General features: G+C 38.8%; 3 protein-coding genes across 3 annotated transcripts; all 3 read left to right on the top strand.

Moving 5' to 3' along the window:
• The first annotated feature begins 11,253 nt into the window (after window positions 1–11,253).
• On the top strand, window positions 11,254–13,707 carry LOC136783731 (uncharacterized). Its single transcript, XM_066743990.1, has one exon. The coding sequence runs from the start codon at window positions 11,254–11,256 to the stop codon at window positions 13,705–13,707; it is 2,454 nt and encodes an 817-aa protein (XP_066600087.1).
• Window positions 13,708–13,887: 180 nt separating this feature from the next.
• On the top strand, window positions 13,888–14,382 carry LOC136783730 (uncharacterized). The gene has a single exon (XM_066743989.1). It carries the CDS (start codon window positions 13,888–13,890, stop codon window positions 14,380–14,382), a length of 495 nt encoding a protein of 164 aa, XP_066600086.1.
• Window positions 14,383–14,490: 108 nt separating this feature from the next.
• LOC136783729 (uncharacterized) lies at window positions 14,491–20,433 on the top strand. The gene is made up of 2 exons (XM_066743988.1): window positions 14,491–16,472; window positions 20,133–20,433. Exons 1-2 carry the CDS (start codon window positions 14,491–14,493, stop codon window positions 20,431–20,433), a joined length of 2,283 nt encoding a protein of 760 aa, XP_066600085.1.
• Window positions 20,434–21,656: the final 1,223 nt, after the last annotated feature.

Below are 21,656 nucleotides of genomic sequence, written 5' to 3'. Positions count from 1 at the left end.
AGCTTGCAGTGAACCATGGTGGGCAGTATTAAATGCAAATCTAAATGCATCCAAATGCTGATCCCACTCTCGATGATCAGAATCGAGAAAGGCCCTCATCATCATCTTCAGGCTTCTATTCACCCTTTCGGTGGGGTTTGCCTGGGGATGATATGGAGGTGTCGTGGTTTGCCTCATACCCGTTAATTGTAATAAAGCAGTTATGTCTTTATTTACAAATTCGGTATCATTGTCGGTAACTAAAACTTTTGGTGTAGCCCATCTATGAATCACCAAGTTTTCGATAGCCTCTGCAATCTTTTTGCCGTTAGCGCTTCGAAGTGGAGCTACTTCGATCCATTTTGTGTATAGGTCTTGGATTACTAACACATACGAGAACCCTTGTTTACTTGGCGTCAGTGAGCCCATAATATCTGCCGATATTAAAGTCCACGGCTGTTCAACAATTCGACGTCCCATGAAGCCGACGGGAGCTTGTTGTTCTACCTTGCAACGCTGACATTCGTCGCAGTGACTGACGTAAGCCGTTACATCTTTGAACATACATGGCCATAAGTAAATTATCGAAAGGTGTGGATATGTACGATCGATACCTTGATGGCCGGCTTGCGGTAGTTTATGGTATTCTTCGAGCACTTTCTGCCTGTACTCCCTGGGTATCAACAGTTTCCAAGCATCAAGATCTTCGAGCTCAGCATCTGCCAAATCTGAACGTCATTGATGATACATCAACTCTCCATCTAATTTCCAATCAAGAAATTTTTCTGGCGTTCTTTCGATATCCTTTACGCGCTTTAAATACCACGCATCCTTGGTATCGGCGTAAGACGGTAGGAAAGCATTTAAACTTTCCGGTCAAGATGTTAGAAATAGAGTTGATGTGAGACTCGTGAGTAGGTGGGAGGGAAGATATGGTGCTGAAGCAATGATTGCTAAGCCTAATTTTCACAGACGCACTATATTCAGTGAGAATTTGGTCACGATTGAATTAACAAAATTAGCAGCTAAATTCGATAAGCCTATATACGTAGGTATGAGCATTCTTGATATTTCGAAAACATGTTTGTATGATTTTCATTATGATTATATGCTTCCTACGTTCGGTAGCAAATGTAAAGCGTTATATACCGATACGGATAGTCTAATATACAGCATTGAGTGTGATGATATTTACACTATTATGAGGGAAAATCTTGCTAGATTCGATACAAGTGATTATTCTCCCAATAATCAGTATAATTTACCTCTAGTGAATAAAAAAGTGCCTGGGCTGATGAAAGATGAGAATAATGGGCAGATAATGACAGAGTTTATTGGACTGAGATCAAAAATGTACACATTTAAAGTACAAAATAAAATGATCAAATAAGCTAAAGGTATTAAGACTTACGTTGTTGCTAGAAACATAACCTTCGAGGACTATAAGGACTGTTTAACAAATTTTACTGTACTAGTCCGCAATCAAAATTTAATTCGCTCAAAATTGCATAATGTTTATTCGATTACGCAACGGAAAGTAGCTCTCAGCCTATGCGATGATAAGCGTTATATCGTGCACGGAACTGTATCGACTCTACCATGGGGTCATTATAGAATAAATTAATTAAATTTAAATTGAATAATTTTATTAATAAATATTGTTTTTACAAAATATTATCTTTATTTATCCATGAATTATGTTTATTATCGAATCCTAACCATTTCACAAAGACCTTATCACACTTCTTACGTAATACCTTCTCCACTAGATATACATTAGGATTAGCAGTTTTTAAAAGTTCATATTCGTAGAATCCTCCGTATATATCAGTACCACTGGAGTCTCTAAGTAAATATGTAACAGGATTTGTTTTCTGCACTTTTATAATTTCAAATATTTCAGTTGTCCAATTTGGTGTGTATCCCTTTGCGAATACATTCTTGTATTTACTGATTAGTACAAAATCACCTACTTCGAACTTGGCACGGCCAACAATCTTTATATTATTGTATACTGTAGTCAGGAGTATATTAGCATGATCTGGCGTCACATCAACTGGTCGCATTCCTATAGTACGATGTTTTCTTGCGTTGTAGTCTTCAACTAGTCGCTGCAGTATGCCTCGCCACTTATAATTTCCATTCAACGTAAATCGTTTCCACATTGCAGTCTTCAGCGTGCGATTCCAGCGCTCAACTATCGTAGCTTTCAATACGCTGTTTGTTGAGTAATGATTTATTCTACGTTTTTATATAAGCGATTTGAAATCACTATTATAAAACTCCTTGCCATCATCTGTCTGCAAATTTTTGGAACATCTCCCACTTTTCAGAATCTTCGTAAATGCGTCTGTCACTTCCTTGCCAGTTTTGGTTCTTAGTGCTACTGCCCATCCAAATTTCGACAATGCATCAATAACTGTGAGAATATAGTGGTAACCTCCGTCAGTATAATTCTTCATATCAACCAGATCTGCTTGCCAGAGGTCATCGAAGCCTCGTATTATAACTCTTCTACGTTGAAAATTCCGTCTTGCACGTACATGCAGTCCTTCGACCAATTTTTTCTTTTCTTCACTATCCATAACTCTTCAGGTATGTGTTGGGTTTACAAGGGTACAACGAGCACTGATGGTAGTAAAAGTTTCTATTTCCTAATAAAACTCTTTGTCGAATTATTTCAAGAAGAATTCTCCTTAGCATGATTCTCCCTAGAATAATAGCACTTTTTTTTTAATTCCGCATTATCTTCATTATATGTTTCTTTGATTCAGCATCCTCTTTAGTCTGATTCTCCATGAAAATTGATGCATATTTCTTTAAATCTGCATTATCTTCAGCATGTTTCTGCATGAAATTACTCAATTTCACTTGAAAATCATTCAGCCTTAACTCGGTTTCATCCAGTCTTAACGCAATACTTCGTAAAATATCACTGTTTTCTTGCATTTCATTTTTAAGGTTCTCACGTACAGCATTCATATTATCCAGCAGAACACGCATATTCACAGCACATTTCTCATCAGTAGCATCAAATCCTAAATTTGAAATAATATTCCCCTTAGCATTAAATGCATTCATACGTTTATCAAATTTTAATGTTTCATCTTCAGTTTTGCGGAAATATTTTCTCACATTACTGGCAGTGGAAATACCTCCAAATTTATTTATCGACATTGTGAAATAACACAATCAACTGGGAAATTATGGAAAGTGTAATCTCTTTTATAGGATATTACGTTCTTCGTGAAGCTCTTCAATTATTGTTTGTATCTCATTATGATGATTCGTATGTCCTGCAGCAGATGATGCTATCAAAAGTCTCAAACGTTCAACTAATTCGTTCGGATCATTCCAATGTACATAGTTCACTGGTTTATCATTAACACACATATAACCGCTGCCTTTTACAATATTCTTTGGAGGAAATAATGGACTAATTATTTTCTTCCATTTATGACCCTTATTCCCACGAAGCTTTCCCTCGCTACTGTAATCTGCTCGGTGTACATTAGTTTGAGAAAGAATATTCTTATATGTTTTTAAATCATATTCAGTATAATCATGTGGCTCTTTCATGAAGATCAATTCAAATAGACCAATAGTACCCTGATAATACTCTTCATCAATAATAATAAAATCTCCACGATCTACTTTAAAAGCACATTTTCCAATTCTCATTTTGTTAAGACTACCATCTTGTTCAACTCCAAAATTATAATCAATTATTTCCTTATTTTTACTCATAAACATCTCTATATATTTACGTCCAATTGCTCCATATTCTGACAAAGAACTATTTAAATCTAAGGATCTTTGCAATGGCGATGATGGAGTTTCTGCTTGCATTGGTGATGGTATTGCTAATTAACATCCTTTTCCACTTTCACTCCCTCTTCCTCCTTATCCCCATCCTCTTCCAGAGAAATGTATAATGTTTCATTAGGTCGTGAATTTCCTTGCTCATCATCATCAGATGAAGGGGTTGGAATTTTAATTCTAGAGTTGTATGCGAAATCTTTACGTTGTGGAGCCGATGAGAGATAAGTCCTTTTACGTTTCGATGGAATAATAAAAGAATTATCGCTTACAGTAGTCTTCTGTAGCGGTTCCTGTTTATACTCATATTTCGGGGACACGAAGGTCATCTCATTATGTTCAGTGAGCTTCTTCAATGGCTCAATAATTGGTTTAAAAGTTTCATTTAAATTGGTTTCCATCATTCCTCTTCCTGATTTGAGTGCACGATATTTTTCAAGAATTACTTTACTTTTCGCAGAAATCTTCTTAAGCAGCATCTTTTCTTCCATTTTCCTGCTTTCCATGTTTTCCACGTTCAATCAACGTTCAATCCACTTCAATCCACGTTCAATCCACGTTCAATCCACGTTCAAACCACGTTCAATCCATGTTAAATCCACGTTCAATCTAGGTTCAATCCACGTTCAATCCAGGTTCAGTCCACGTTTTTATTTCCACGTTTATACTAGGTTTATTCCCCGCTCATTTGGTGTGTGTATGTTTTGATGGACACTTAGTTCTAAACTGAACAATCTTAAGCAAACGGTATACTATTTAGTCTTAGCATACTCATCGAAACCTTTCCGATATCTACCATTTTGAATTGTACTATCCTTGTCGAACACTAGAAATCCATAATCATGGTGCCAGCACTTTGAACACAATTCATTGAATTTTTCAAATGACATATCCGTGTTTACATGATCGTTATAAATATGTTTTAAATTAGTACCATCTTGCTTAAAGATTATGAGAAGATTTGCATTATCACGAATCATGTGTTTAGGAATTTTAGCATAAGTTTGGCAGAGGTAGAAGCAGTCAATATTTGAATGTCTACCCATGGAGAAGTAGTCTCTGATATTATCCTGCTTATCGTTAGCAACATCATCAAATATGAAAATAGAATTGGGTAACGCCTCAGTTACCTTTACAACGTCGCTATTGTTTGAAAATTTAAAATATCCAATACCTTTTAGTCCTTTTAATAACCGTTCAAGGTATTGATACTTGGGTTGTTGAAGCGACTTTGAGTATACATAAATATTTCCAAATCTCACACCGTTAGGACTTTCTACGAGACTAAGCAGTACGTTTGTTTTACCGCAATTCGAGGGTCCGCAAATTATACTACGAATTGTAGATGGAAGTAGGGATCCATGACGTTTACTCCTTCCTCCACAATCCCCACCGACAATAAAGCGATCGGCGTTGGAGACACGAATGTGCAGTGGTTGCTTTACGAAATCCATAACTGTAAAACTCTATGATCTTGCAAGCTATTTATAGGCTTGAAGCAGATTTTCTCATCAGTTCTCATTATGTCGTTGTTAATGTTAGATGTGCTACGTTTGGAGGATTTAACTATTGAGCAGCTTGAATACATTCCAAAAATTTTATTATTGAAGCGCTTTCCAAACAGTATTCGACTTGTTTGGTGTAAATTGCCTGAGCATATTCGTGCAGATCCTGAAGTGCAACAATATCGTGCCTGTACGGAACATTATAATTTACCTAATCAAGATCATTTTGATGGAATACCGCCTTCAATAAAAAATTGCTAGATGTGTCAATGAACCCGTTAGGAAAGCATGACATGATGAGATATGGTTATGGATCATTTTTCAATAAGATGCTAAATAAACTACCCTTCGAGGTGCATGTACCTGGCTACAATAATTGCGGTCCAGGTACTCGCCTTCATGAACGGTTAGCACGTGGTGATCGAGGAATAATCCCTATGGATGATGCTTGCCGTGAGCATGATATCGCATATTCGATATATAAGGACCTGGCCTCGCGTCATCATGCTGATAAAGTACTTGCACGCCGTGCACGACAACGTATCATAGCTAGTGACTCATCTGTAGGTGAACGAGCGACAGCGACTGCTGTCTGGGCATCAATGAATACAAAACGGAAACTTGGCTTAAGACTGCGAGTGTCTAGAAAAAGTACGAAGAAAAGAAAAATTCGTGTACCGAAAAAATGAAGTGGTTTATAGAGGAAAAAGTCACTTACTAAAACAAAACGGGGGGGTTTATTACCATTGCTTCCGCTGCTGAGTGCGGTGGGCGCATTAGCTGGCGGTGCGGCAGGTATAGCAAAGGCTGTAAACGACACCAAAGCAGCCAAAAAATAATTGGAAGAAATTCATTGACACAATCGCTTAATGGAAGCGAGACGGGGACAAGGTTTATACCTCGCACCATACAGTCAAATAGGAGAGGGAGTGAAAAGGAAAAGGAAAAGAAAATAAATGGACTTCCTAAATCTGGACCTACTAGTAATATGCAATTATCAAACGTCTGCCGTAAAATACCGCATTTTCGGGGAGTCTTTATGCGTACATCTCTACCTCAAAATGCGCAACGCAATGAGTGCGCAATTGTGAATCTTGATGACGAACAAGGTCCTGGAACACATTGGGTCGCCTACGTTAAACGTAATAAGCACGTTAAGTATTTCGATTCCTTCGGAAATTTAAAACCTCCAATTGAACTTTTGAAATATTTTGGACCTTCTGCTATAATCTACTACAACCACGACCAATATCAATCGTATGATTCAAGCATATGTGGTCAGTTGTGTGTCAAGTTTCTACGTGAACAATGTCTTTAACAGTTACACTCTCTGGCCGTGACTCGGTATTGGGGTCAGATTTTTTCCCCCCGATCGATCTTCGAGATGGACATTATGAACTCAGTCTCGTAGACTTTCAGAGCTTCAATTCAATCTCTAATGTTGATGAGACAAACAATATATTTTACGTTGATGATCAGGAGCTAACTATACCTACAGGTTGTTATGAGCTCAATGCTATAAATGACTTTTTACGTGCTCAGATGTTCGAAGGTGATGAAGAAGAAGTAATTATTCTACGTGCTAATAATAATACACTAAAAAGTGAAATAAAGTGTAAATATCAGATTGATTTTACACAACCTAACAATATAGGCTCTTTGTTGGGTTTTTCATCAGATCGTGTTATTCCACCGTACACACTAGCTGAATCAGACGAGCCCGTAAACATTATAAGAGTAAATATTCTACGAATTGAAAGCAACATTACAGCGGGTGCGTACACAAACGGTAGACCTCGACATGTTATACATGAATTTTTCCGAGTGTTCCATCAGGTTATAAAATCGCAGAAACACCGAAGAACGTCATTTACTTGCCAGTCATTGCGAAAGTAAATGACCGTCTCACCTTGCGTATTCTCGATCAGGAAGATCGTATAGTAAATTTCGGAGGTGAAGAAATCACAATTCGTTTACATATTAGAAAATGTTGATTTACAAGAATACTTATAAATCACCGATACTCGATGAGCCTATCAGTCCAACTGCTGCAGCAGGACAGAATACATCGAGTGAAGGTAACGCTGGAGGACAAAATACATTGAGCGAAGGTAACGTTGGAGCATCATTAACAAGAAGAAATATCACCTTTCTACAATCACAGGGTTTCAACGTTAGAAATAAAAATGGATCCATTAGATGTAACCGCTCAACCGGTGTTCGACAATCGCATCACTAAAATGGAAATGCATGCATACAATCCTTATACAAATGCCTCATTGGGAAATAGTGATGAAATTCGAATTCCTATACAACAGCAAGATTTAATTCTCCTACCCTGTGAAAGTTATCTCTACATTGAGGGAAAGATAATCGTTGGAACCCGTGCTCCGGATGCAGCAATCCAAGATGTCGTAGGACTTGACTGTAATTCTATGGCATTCTTGTTTGATGAAATTCGTTATGAACTGAATTGTATTGAGATTGATCGCTGCAAGAATGTGGGTATTACTAGCTCCATGAAGAATCTCATCACCTTAACTGCTGAGGAAAGTGCAAGTCTACGTCCTTCAGGATGGTTTCTAACAGATCACAGATCTACGAATCATTTCAACTTTTGTTTACCATTGCAAATGCTGTTGGGTTTTTGTGAAGACTACAGAAGAGTTATAATAAATGCACGTCATGAACTCGTTCTAATTCGAGCACGTGGTGATATAAATTCACTACATTCTTCGAGAAAAATCATCAACTCCAAAATTGATTTGCAAAAAGTGCAGTGGAGGATTCCTCATGTATCACTGAATGCTTATACAAAACTTAAATTTCTACGTTCGATTGAGCAAAACAAAAGTCTAACTATGGCTTTTCGTTCCTGGTAACTCTACGAATATCCACTTCTACCTGAAACACAGAGGCATACATGAGCCGTAAAAGCTGCAACACAATTGGAGAAACCTCGATATGTTATACTAGCATTTAGACAAAATAAGATGAGTACGCAGCATATGGAGGTGCTTAGATTCAATGACCGTTCTGTTCGTGATGTTAAAGTCTATCTGAATTCAGAATTTTATCCTTATGTCCGAATTGATAGTGATATGGAAAAAAACCGTTATTCTGTACTATATGATATGTATGTTAAATTTATCCATTCATATTATGCAGGAGAAAAATAGTCGAAACCAATGCTTAATTACAAAAACTTTGTGGAATACGGTCCTCTCTTCGTCATCGATTGTTCGCATCAAAATGAATCTATAAAGTCAGGCACTGTTGAGGTTCAAATTGAGATTGATTGCACTAGAAATGTTCCAAGTAATACTACTGCGTTTTGTTTAATTATACATGATAAAATCGTTGAATATAACCAGCTTACTAGTATTGTTAGAAATGTAAGTTAATAGACTAGATTTATATGTATCTTACTAATGTAGTGAGGGATAAAGAAAAAATAAATAAATAAGATATAATAAACATTTATTGACGTCATTCCTTAAAAACATTCCTTACAAACATTTCCAAAATTTATCTTATGATTATCATTGGGTAACTTTAAATTCTAAATTATTGTATCGTCCTCCAACATATAAGATTTTTAATGTATTCGCTGATGCAGCATTTTGAAGTTCTTTGATTAGTTCAGGCAACTCCAGTAATTTCATCATCCTTGAGGGTAGGAAGAACCATTCGTCTGTAGCCAGCTTCGCTATTAATTTCTCTCCATATTTGGTCTTAATTTTCACTAATTCAGTGATTTGATACTCCTTATTCTCCTCAAAAGTATTCAGCTTTACGAAAGTCTTAGGTTCGTAAGTTACACTTGCAAGTGCATTGATCTTGGTTACATCCATTTTTCTGTGAAAAAACATAGAAATTGAGAAAAGAAAAACATTGAAATAGAATAGCAAGAAAAGAGAATAATAATAAAAGAATAATTCTTACCACCCAAAAGAGTTTCTGTGGTACAGCAAGGAAAATATTCGGAATATAGCTTTGCACTGGATCTTTCACCTCCTTGAAGCTTCTAATGAAAACTGACTGACTGAAATTTCCCGATTGCTAACAACAAGGGTTTTAAAAATGGTGGAAGGGATGAGATGCATTCATGGAAGGGGATGAGATGCATTCTTATTGGAAGTTAATATTTGGGTGGTTGGGTATTCTTGCCCGCCTACGAAATTTGCGTCAAACAAGTCGTAACACGTTACAAGCGGTTTCTCCTGAATTCTTTTAATTGCATAATCATGTTGTAGACTTTTCTAAAGTGAACTAGAGAAAATTTGCGTTAAACAAGTCATGACACGTTACCAGTGGGTTCTCTAGAATTCTTTTAATTTCATAAACGTGTTGCAGACTTTTCTTAAGTGAAAAGTGAAACGGGAAAATTTACGAGCACATTCCTCTCGATAGCTAGACATATACAAAAATGAGAGAATATGAAAAAATCGGGGCTCTAAAGGGGTCTTAATCAAGTAACATTAGTCTAGACGTTTGTTTTGAACAAGTCATGGCACGATCTCAGACGTCCGGTGCTCGAGCATACCCGTTCTAGAAGATATCTGCACACTCTACAATCAGTTCTCCAATCGCTAGAATGGTGCCAATACAGTTTCTTAAAGTCTAGGTAAAAGTTATGTTTTTTTTGCTTTACCTACCCCTCCAAAAAAATGAAGTGCACTGACAACTCTTTCCCTTTCTAATAACTAGCCTGCTTGTTAGATGGATCGTATGCTATGCTTACCTGAAAAGCTAAAAATGGCTAAAAGATAAGTCAGGGAAGGCTATAAAAATTCTTAAAACTGTTTTTTATTCAATAACTAAAGTTTTACTATCAGTTACTCACCCAGTCTCCATGTCTCATCCTCCTCCTCCTCCTCCTCCTCCTCCTTTTTCATCCACATCCTCCTCTTGAAGGCTAGCTTCTCTATAGCCGTATCCCGTGGTACCGCGAATGTATAATTTTAGTCAAACATCTTTTTTAAATTGAACTAGTTCACCCGTGTGTGTAATTACGTAATATTAAAATACCATTAGCGCGAAAGAAGATTAAGGAAAGCAGTCATCTAGCGGTGACTACTAGAACTAGCAATTAACTCAACCTAGTTTATCTGTGTATCAGAGTCGGAAATAGTTAGGCTACGTAAGGTAACTAACCATCGACTTCGAAGGTTGAAAAAACCTTCCCTCAACTAGGGCCCCGTAGGATAACTAACCAACGGTACCTGTCGACGATTTTGTATTACGCGCCGAGCGAAAATGTTATTGACCAATAGAATCGATCGAACGATCTATTCTGCGCGACTGCGTGCTCGTTTTAGTCTCCCAACCCCCCTTTGCGTTAATCGCACTTGTTCAGAAGCCATGTCGCGAGAAGGAGTGCTGAAAACTCGGGACCCAAGTGTCCTACGATAACTGTAACCCAAGCAAAGCATAGTGATAAGACAGAATTGTTCATTAAAGGTAGCTGCATTAGAAAACTAAGGAAAAAGTGTATTCTTTTGTCAACCCAAGAATTCCTGGAGGCATATCCAGCGCACCGGCGTTGGCAACGAAAAATCAAGGTTGAGAGCAAGCCACAACGACACAAAACTCTCAACATAAAATTGGTCCTTCGAGCCGGATGAGGAAGCAAAGAAAGGATGATAAGGTACGCTAATCAAAAAAACCCTATTATCGCGGTATTGAGCTAAACTCGTTCGGAAGTAAGAAATTAGAATCGTAGAAATGTATCGTCTATTCAAGCGGCCGTTAAGCGTTCAAATTTGACTCGAAGCAAGCGTATACAAGAATGTTCTAGAATCATAATATTGATGACCTTGCACGAGCGTACGGTGTTTATACGTAGTAAAGCGTCTATGTTCTATTGGAATAAGTGTTCAATAAGGCAAAATCCGTACCTTCGATATATTAATCTATTGCGAGATATTTAGAAAAACAATTATTCGTCATGTCTAGCGAAGCATTTAAGAAGCTTAAGATCCAACGGGGTCAAATCAAAGGCTTGTTGACACGGTTTAAAAATTTCGTGGAAGCAATTAACAACAGCACAACGGTAGAAACGATTGTAGCATGGACATATAAAATAGAAACATTATATGATAGTTTTTTAAATATACAGACCGAAATTGAATGTATCGTAACAGACGAGACAGAGTTAAGGGCCTACGGAGCGGAACTTTCTACGTTTGAAAAGGCTTATTTCGAACTGATCGGAATGGCAAGGCAGCGTATAAACATGTTAGAAATCACGATCGCGGCAACCACAAATCGAGCACCCAGCGGGTCACAAGGTGGCCATTCGAATATTTCAACGGAATCACGACATGCGTTTGTAAAATTGCCTACTATCGCGTTGCCAAGCTTCGACGGAGCTTATGAAAGGTGGTTGCAATTTAGGGACAGCTTCAAGTCGATTATCCACGAAAATGCTAATTTGTCAGAAGTAGACAAATTCCATTATTTGAGGTCAGCTCTTACAGGTGAGGCAATAAATGTTATTCAAGCCTTTAGCATCACAAAACAAAATTACACGTTAGCCTGGGAAGCGCTAGTGAAAAGGTTTGAAGACAAGACACTGATAGTCCACAATCACCTCAGAGCATTCTTCAATCTACCTCCGTTGGCTAAGGAATCGGGTGAATTTTTAAGGGAGCTTCATGATAATGCGGCGAACCATTTAGCAGCATTAGAATCCCTGGGAGAACCCGTGCAACACTGGGATACCCTAATAATTTACATTATCGGATCAAAATTGGATCCCAAGACGCGCATAGATTGGGAAGAAAAACGCTCAAAGATGGAAGCCGCAAGATGGCCAGAGCTGTCGGAATTTTTGTCCACCCGCTGCAGATTATTGAAGTCTAGAAGTGAATGTCAATTTGAGGCGAACAAAACAGCGCCAAATAAGCAATCATCGCATAAGATGAACACCAGGTCCAAAGGAAACTTGTCAAGTCATGTAGCGGCAAATAAACAGGCGTATGCCTGTTGCAAAGGGGCACATGCTACCTACTTATGTGCGTCATTTCTGAAATTGAATACGTCAGAAAGGTTAAAGGCAATAAGAGAAGCTGGTTGTTGTTTTAACTGTCTCGGATTAGGGCACAGTAGCAAGGGTTGTAGCTCGGGCACCTGCAAAAAATGTGGAAAAAGACGCAACACCTTACTTCACTTCGACTTCGAATCAAAACGTGAGAAGCAAGAAAGGTTAACGGCATCTGATTCGGCAGAGCAAATGAATCAAGAGGGAAGCAGCAGTGTTAATATCGCAGCAAAATGTTCCTATCAAGGAAAATCGCATGTGTTCTTGTCAACGGCGGTTGTACGAGCAAACAACGAAAAGGGCCGCCAAATAGAATGCAGACTATTATTGGACAGTGGCTCTCAGCCGAACTTCATATCGCAAGCAGCATGCGATAAACTGGGGTTGAAGACAAAGAGGGTACAAGTTCCTATCACAGGAGTAGCCAAAATAGTCACGAATGTGCAGCGTGAGGCAAGGGTGAATATAAGATTACGTGAGGGCAGTTTCGAGGCAAGAATCGACTGTCTAGTGATTCCAGAGATCACAGAAGATCTCCCCAGCATCGAGATGGGCAGGATCGACCTCAAGATTCCACAGGACATTATGTTGGCAGATCCGCAGTTCAACCAATCCAGGAAGGTGGACATCTTGCTCGGCGGTGCATTATTTTGGTACATACTGTGCGTTGGTCAGATACGACTGCTGAATGGTCAGCCGATACTGCAAAAAACTCGATTAGGCTGGATCTTAGCAGGAAGGCTAGGTAGCAAGCACACGGGCTCCGTCGGGAAAGTTCATTGTCATCTAGCGCAAAAAGATAATCTCCAAGAGGATGTCAAACGATTCTGGAAGTTAGAGGACACCAATCACGAGGCGAGTCATGTCTGGTCCCAGGAAGAAAGAGATTGTGAGGAATTATTCGTACAAACTACTCGTCGCGACTCAGACGGTCGTTTCGTGGTGCAATTGCCACTTAATGAAAAATTAAAAGATATTGGAACTAATTATACAACAGCACTCAAGAGATTTCGACTCCTGGAGCGAAGATTTGAAAGAGACGCAAACCTCAAGAAACAGTACATAGAATTTATGGAAGAATATCAAAATCTGGGGCACATGAAGCCAATGTTGACTACGAAGGGTAGCAGTTATGAGCCTGGGCGCCATTTTCTACCTCATCATGCTGTGTTAAAAGAAGATAGCACGACTACGAAATTAAGGGTCGTGTTCGACGCTTCATGCAAATCAGAGACTGGCATTGCATTGAACGACGTACACAAGGTAGGCCCAGTCATTCAGCAAGAATTATTTTCAATCATCTGCAGATTTAGGAGGCATCGATATGCCATATCAGCAGATATCGCCAAGATGTACTGACAAATAAAGGTGGAAGAAAACCAGCGGGCATCACAAAGCATTCTGTGGAGGAGTAACGCAAATGAGGACATCAGAATTTACGAACTAAGCACCGTGACATACGGAACGGCTTCAGCTTCGTTTTTAGCAACCCGCTGTTTAAAGGAAATAGCAATTCAGAACGCAATTAAATTGCCCGGGATGGCTCAGATCATACAAGACGATTTCTATATGGATGATCTGTTGACAGGCTCAGACATAAGGCAAGGGGCCACACAGTTGGCCAGGCAAATCGCGGGCATATTAAAGATGTATGGATTCGAGCTGAGAAAATGGGTGGCAAACTTTGATTTAGAATCAGGTCAGGAGATGAGAAATCAGGAGATGCAATTAGTGCAAAACGACTGCAAAACTTTAGGAGTATATTGGGAACCCAAAAGTGATACTCTAAAATATAAAATTCAACTAAAGTCAGCGGGAAGGATTACGAAGAGATCCATTTTATCAGCAATTGCTCAAATATTCGACCCATTGGGCCTCATAAATCCAATAATTGTGAAGGCTAAACTGATCATGCAAAATATGTGGCAAGCTAAGTTGGACTGGGATGAGACAGTGCCACCGTCAGTGTATTCAGCGTGGCAAACATTCGTCGATAAACTGCCTTTTATCAACGATATCAAAATTGGGAGATGAATCAGTTTTTGTGGTTATACGAGCGCTGAACTGCATGGGTTCTGCGATGCGTCAGAGACTGCATATGGGGCGTGCATATACCTTCGCACAAGTTCAAGTGAGAAGATAATGATAAGGTTGGTATGTGCCAAATCCAAGGTCGCCCCTCTGAAGACTCAAAGTTTGCCAAGATTGGAGCTATGCGGAGCCTTATTGCTAAGTAAGCTAATGCATAAAGTCAAAGAATCATTGAATTTGCAAGGGGTCAGCGAATATTATTGGACAGACTCATCCATAGTTCTGTCCTGGCTATCAAACCCACCCAACGCGTGGAAGACCTTCGTAGCGAACAGTGTAGCAACAATCCAAGAGCTCAGCGAGAGAAGGCAATGGCGTCATGTAGTGTCCGAAGAAAACCCTGCTGATCTTGTATCAAGAGGACTACTGGCCGATCAAATAGTGAAAAACGAATTGTGGTGGAAAGGCCCGGTTTGGCTGACAGAGAATCCATCACATGGGAGTTTACCCTGTGAGGAGCAGCTAGAAGTCGAGGTACCTGAAGCAAAAATCCAGAAGGAAATAGTTATGTTAGCTAGCAAATCGCTGGATGACCTATTTGATAAATTTCCTTCGATAGTCAAGCTAAATCGAGTGATTGCCTGGGCAATCAGATTCATCATGAACTGCAGACGAGGTCGACGTCAAGTGATAACAGAACACTTATCTCCTGAGGAGCTAGAAGAAGCGATGAAAAAATTGATAAAGTCCGCTCAAACCAACAAACTTGGAAGTGAGGTGGAAAAGCTAAGCAAGAATGAGCAAGTGCCACGAAGAAGTTCGATACGCGCACTGAGCCCTTTTTTAGACGCTGACGGAATCATTAGAGTAGGTGGGCGTCTGAGAAATGCCAATTTACCATACGATACGATGCATCCTATTTTGCTGCCAAAGGGGCACAAATTAACCGAGCTGATTTTACAAAGAGAGCACCTAAGGTTGAAGCACGCTGGACCTATGACGGTTTTGAGTTCAATTAGACATAAATACTGGCCAGTGCATGGTCGAAGTTTGGCAAAGCGACTAGTAAAAAACTGCATCCCATGTTTTAAAATAAGACCGGTAAATTGTAAACCCAAAATGGGTGATTTGCCCATGAATAGAGTTAAGCTCGCGCGTCCGTTCGAGATTTCAGGCGTTGACTATGCTGGTCCATTGTATGTCAAAGATGGCAAGTTGAGAAACCGTAGCCTAGTCAAGACTTATTTGTGTATTTTTATTTGTTTTGCCACAAAGGCGATCCATATTGAATTGGCAGGGGATATGACGACTCAGTCATTTATGAATTGTCTAAGAAGATTTTTGAGTAGGCGTGGGTTGTGCAAACACCTGTACTCCGATAATGGTACAAATTTTGTGGGCGCTCGAAATGAACTAAATGAGTTAGGTCTTTTGTTAGGTGCGTCAGACAGTCACAAATACATTCACAAGGCTTTAAGTGAGGAAGCGGTAGCATGGCATTTCATACCGCCGCATTCTCCACACTTTGGCGGACTGTGGGAGAGAGCAGTGCGATCGGCGAAAGCGCATTTGAAAACGGTGTTAGGATCTAGTAGTTTTATATACGAGGAGCTCAATACTGTGATAATAGAGGTGGAAGCGTGCCTAAATTCGAGGCCAATCTGCCCACTATCAGATGATCCTAATGACTTACGGGCGCTAACCCCAGGGCATTTTTTAATTGGCCAACCCTTGAAAGCCCTACCCGGACCTGATCTGCTAGATTTAAAAGAGGGCAGGTTAGATCGATTTCAACGATTGCAACAACTATACCAGAAGTTCTGGAAGCAATGGCAGGCCGAATATCTCAATCAGCTCCAGGTGCCATCTAAGAATGTGGAGAGCAAAAATTTGGAGCTTAAGATTAATCAAATGGTGCTCATTAAGGAAGATAATTTGCCTCCTACAAAATGGTCATTGGGCAGAATCATCGAACTCCTCCCCGGGACTGATGGTGTTCCACGAGTAGCAGCCGTTCAGACAACTAAGGGACCCATCAAAGCACCGGTCGTCAAGCTGTGTCCTCTACCCATCGAAGATTCGTCGTCATCAAGGCAACGTTCAATAGATTGTTAATGTGTTTTGAAATTGTGTATTTCAAGGCGGACGGCATGTCGACGCTTTTGTATTACGCGCCGAGCAAAGATGTTATTGACCAATAGAATCGATCGAACGATCTATTCTGCGCGACTGCGTGCTCGTTTTAGTCCCCCCCCCCCCCCTTTGCGTTAATCGCACTTGTTCAGAAGCCATGTCGCGAGAAGGAGTGCTGAAAATTCGGGACCCAAGTGTCCTACGATAACTGTAACCCAAGCAAAGCATAGTGATAAGACAGAATTGTTCATTAAAGGTAGCTGCATTAGAAAACTAAGGAAAAAGTGTATTCTTTTGTCAACCCAAGAATTCCTGGAGGCATATCCAGCGCACCGGCGTTGGCAACGAAAAATCAAGGTTGAGAGCAAGCCATAACGACACAAAACTCTCAACAGTACCATAGAGTGAAAAATACCCCCTCCCTAACCAAACTCGGTCCCACTATAAGACCTTCCAACTGTGACATAGGGTGAAAAATACCCCCACCCTCCCTAACCAAACTCGATCCCACTATAAGACCCTTTCCTTTCTCATCCCAACCACTACCATACTAAGAGAGTCTTATCCCCACCCATCCCCCTTCCACACCACAAAACAGCTTCCCCCACTCCCTGTCATCGGAACCGCATTGCTCCTCTACTGATATAAGGGTGATTATTCGTCTTGTAAAAAGTCCAGTGACGTCCCAGGGTGTGCTAGGGCTTTAGGGCTTGTAGCACCGAACGGTTTTATGGGGAACCGCTGGCCCTGCTCACCTGTCAGGGGTAAGCGTGCAACCTAGCGGAGTGGTCATCCCGTCGGACCTGTAACGAACATCATAGTGTGTAGAAGCGCGAATTAGTAAAAGTGTTCGCGATTACATATAGTCGTTGTGAGTTTGACCGTTAACAGGATCGTTCCTTTCAGTTGGTTCAAGGCCGCGGACTTAGTTAAAATTATCGTAAGGACTCGCGACCTTAGACTCCCAAACCTAAACAATCCGGGTCGTGTTGTGATCGAGTACGCGGGAACTTAGTGAGTGCGAATAACCGTCGAGGAACGCGCACGCGCGAGGATAGGGACTCATCCGCGTAGCGTCGCGTAGTAGTTATCAAGGAATCCACCGGTGGCGCGCGGAGCGCCGGGCGACTCGGTGGGGACCACCGCGAACGCCGACTAGTAGTTCGATACGCGAGGCTAACTACTGCGTCATCGGGGCTTTAGCCGCGTTCGCACAACTTAGGCCGCGTCCACATTTAGGACCTCGCGTAACACACTTATACCGTGTAAGGAGAACCGGGTATTGTATTGAGTACGGAATTTATAATAAAGAGAGTTCAACCGAAGCTGAGGAATTATTGTATTATCACCGCATCCCCTATATTCGCGTACGAGGGTTAGAACCCCCTCTGTATAAATAAATATTCGGGTAATATTAAAATTACATCGAAGGTGCCCGGGTCTTGTAGGAAGTCGCCTATTGGGACGCGAACGTGATCGGAAGGGATCACTCCTCCCTTCCTTTCTACGCTATCCCTCAGGATAGACAGTAGCTTCACTGGGCTTCACACTGTATAAAAAATCTGTTTTTAATAATTCCAATTTCGTTTCTCCATGGAGATTCCAAATTCGAAGCAGCAAAATTGACACATAGCCTGGCCTCATTTTTATTCATCAATTGGATGTAGCTCATCAGCTTTGTTAGAAAATTTGACCTGCGAAATACAAAAGAAACCACAAAGGATCATGTTTAAATACATTTTATATATGATTAACAATAATATTACTTATCTAAGAAAAAGGTTGACTTATTATAGAAGTAGAGAGCATACTGCGTACACTATCTGAATCTGTGTTCCATTCCTTAGCGTTGCTTAAGTCCTCCGGTTGAAAGCAGCATGACATATACACTTCAATCTTGGTAGGACTTTCCGTGGGACCTTTACACATGGGAAAAAGAGAAATTATAATCAGCACTAATTTTATCAATTAATTATATATGATAATAAATATGCAAGGATCTGCATTTCATTAAAAAAATTATAATATTTTTTATTTTGTATTTTATATATAAATTCATAAATCTATTTGTTTGATACATTTTTATATATTAAGTTAATTTTGACAAAAATTATATTACCTTTTACCTTAATACGTAATGTAAGTTTTTAGAAGTATCCAAAATTTATTATACCTGTTTTCTTCTGTAATACAGAAAAGTCATTAAAAATTTTATAACTTCACTATAACTGATTAATATTTTCCAACAAATTAAAACTCTTTACCAAATTATACTGACACTCGTGTTTGATTAAAAATCCGTGCTGTCAGACTGACATTTCTGCACTTTTCACTGCTCTTACAAGACTCACAGATAGGTCCAGTGGTATAGACTCACCAAAAAATCACGCAGTGGCGTAGAATTATTTTAGACAAAGACGCAGATAGAAATCCATGAGTTAGAGAGAGAGGAGAGCAGTGGCGACGTCCGAGATAGGAAAATAAGAAACGAAGGCCTGGAGAAACCACGTTGAACGCGTTATAAGGCTCTCTCTTTCTCTTTAAGGCATTTAAAAAAGGATAGCCTATCATACATAACCTATACTCTTTCCAGTCACTCAATGTATAGAAACTGCTTCAGGCGGGGAAAAATCCATGGGGTGGTCAGGTTCCTAAACGCATCAAAAAAATCTTGCAGGCCATTAGTGGCGGACATTGTACATATTGCACAATACATTAAATTACTTTGGTTTTCTGTCTCTTTGAATTAATTAAAACTTGATTACTTGCTACGAACACTTTTGCAAGTTTGCTCGGTTTTTCCAAAAGTGTGTCTTACGATGCAACATTAAAGCCATTTGTAGTTTGGGTTTGCTCGAATCTCAAAAATAAGTAGTAAATGACGCTACCGCTAGGTGAATGCGCAACCGACATATTATGATGTCATAAGCCATTGGACGAATCAGATGTAAGGATCTGAGACTGATGTGCTATGGAATCAAACTGCGCATGTGCCAAATAGCTAAAGCGTATGCATTTGAGTGGGACTTAGCAAAAACGTTGTTGCCAGGGGAATCCCAATGGTTGGCCCAGGTTGGTCGACTCGATCCTTTAAAATTTTTCTCTACATAATAAATTCAGAATATAACAGAGTTATATACGACATTACTACATAATTAATTAATTAAGCATCCATCTATTATGGCCAGTAAGTTAAGCACACGACTAGCATATCCATTTTGTTTTCGACCGTTTTATCGTTCGGTATATCAGAACCCAGACATTTTCGTTCTCCGGCTAATTAAGTCATCTGTATATTTTAGCAAATACGCAAATCGCCAGAAATGTTAAGGAAATTTTTTTCTAAAGTATTTTTCTAAAATTATATATCCTACTATATCATCATTGGAATATTATGAAGTATGGCTTTGTTGCAAAATTGACTCAAATTTTAGAAGACAGCTTTAATAGAACATTTTTCATTATCATTAGTGAAATATTTTGTTTTATTATAAGTTAGTTAAGGTGTTCTGTGTTATGTGCCTCATATGTAGGAAAAAGGTATGCTGATTTTAATAAATATTAGAACTAAAATGCTAATTAAGTTTTACATTTAATATAATTCGTATTTAACATTACAGATTTAACTTTGTAAAAATGAAAAGTACTTATGAAAGAGTGAAAAAGTACAGAACATTGCAGCGTATAATCAGAAGAGAAAATGATTTTACTTCAGACTTACCTGATGTGACTATTAGCAATATTAGAACTGAAGTACATAAGGCTGCACTAATTAACGTAACAAGCAACATAGAAATTCACAACCAGAAAGAAAGCACCCAAACTGATCCCTCTGACTCATCATTGCATGACAGTTTGGACGCAGTTTCTTTATCCGATCAAGATATATCCCAAAGTGAATCAAGTGGTCAATATGAATGAATGGTTACTGTAAAAAATATAGATCTTCAAACAGAGTCTATTAGTTTTAAGGATAAAATTTTAAAGTTTGTGCAAAAAAATGTACGTACATTAACGTTAACTGTCGTAACAGAGTTACTAGAATTACTTAGAGAAGAAGGTTATTTAACATTGCCAAAAAATGCAAAAGAACTATTAGAGACTGTACACTATAGAAAAACTTCTGTTATGTTAAGTAAAAATGAAGTACCTGGTGAGTTTATCTACTTAGGAATAAAAAATCAGTTGTTGAAACTGAATTTGCTTGAATTTTATGAAAAGGAAATAATATCTGTTTTAGTACACATAGATGGTATGCAAGTCTATAAGAATTCAAAATTTCAACTTTGGCCAATAACAATGAAAATATTCCATAGAGAATATGAGACTATACCTTTCTTGGTAGGAATCTGCTATGGTGATGCCAAGCCTTATTCAGTACATGAATATTTACATGACTTTGTCACAGAAGTTAACTTATTAAGTGAAAATGGAATAATAATTAATAACAAAATGTATGGTTTTGAATTATTATGCATAATTGCTGATTCACCAGCAAGATCGTATATCAAATGTATTAAGCTGCCAGGTTCGTTTTACGCGTGTGAAAGATGTATAATAAAAGGCAGATCAGTAGGTGAAAAAAGAAAAACTAACGAATTTATCCTGAAATAGATTGCTCAATACGTACTAAACAATCACTTGAAACACAACAAAAACCGGAACATCATACCAACAATCTTGTATATTCTTTGATAGATATAAAGAACTTTTATGTAGTAAGAAGTATTGTGATAGATTCAATGCATCTTTTGTACGCAGGTATTATGAAATTTCTTTTGGAAAAGTGGACATCGCCAGGTAATAGGGAAACATTACAATTAAGAGAGAAAAAAAGTTAAAATCTCTTAGATTCTATTGCTAGCAATGTACCAGTCGAATTTCAAAGAAAAATATTTTATCTGAATATAGTTAGTAGATGGAAAGCTACGCAATATCATTTTATTCTTCTTCATGGTGGTGCAATACTATTGAAAAATATATTACAAAAAAAATATTATTGTCACTTCTTATTGCTGTATGTTGCGTGTCGAATATTAAACAATTGTCGATAACTTCATTTGACAGATTATGCAAATTATTGTTTAACAAAATTTTGTGTTCAGATGACAAATTTATATGGTGAAGAATCACTTTAACAATGC

Source organism: Prorops nasuta, unplaced genomic scaffold (genome assembly GCF_024137725.1).
Source record: "Prorops nasuta isolate Cenicafe-Biocafe unplaced genomic scaffold, Cenicafe_Pnas_1.2 PNAS00035, whole genome shotgun sequence".
In the NCBI taxonomy this organism is placed as follows: Eukaryota; Metazoa; Arthropoda; class Insecta; order Hymenoptera; family Bethylidae; genus Prorops; species Prorops nasuta.
This window is presented reverse-complemented; position numbering and strand designations above follow the sequence as displayed.

Bases quoted from the DNA above. Each gene is read 5' to 3' on its own strand.
- LOC136783731 (XM_066743990.1), top strand. From the start codon at position 11,254: ATGTCTAGCGAAGCATTTAAGAAGCTTAAGATCCAACGGGGTCAAATC.
- LOC136783730 (XM_066743989.1), top strand. From the start codon at position 13,888: ATGGCTCAGATCATACAAGACGATTTCTATATGGATGATCTGTTGACA.
- LOC136783729 (XM_066743988.1), top strand. From the start codon at position 14,491: ATGATAAGGTTGGTATGTGCCAAATCCAAGGTCGCCCCTCTGAAGACT. The intron at 16,473-20,132 runs GCAACGTTCAAT...TTAACATTACAG, and splicing joins GAAGATTCGTCGTCATCAAG to ATTTAACTTTGTAAAAATGA.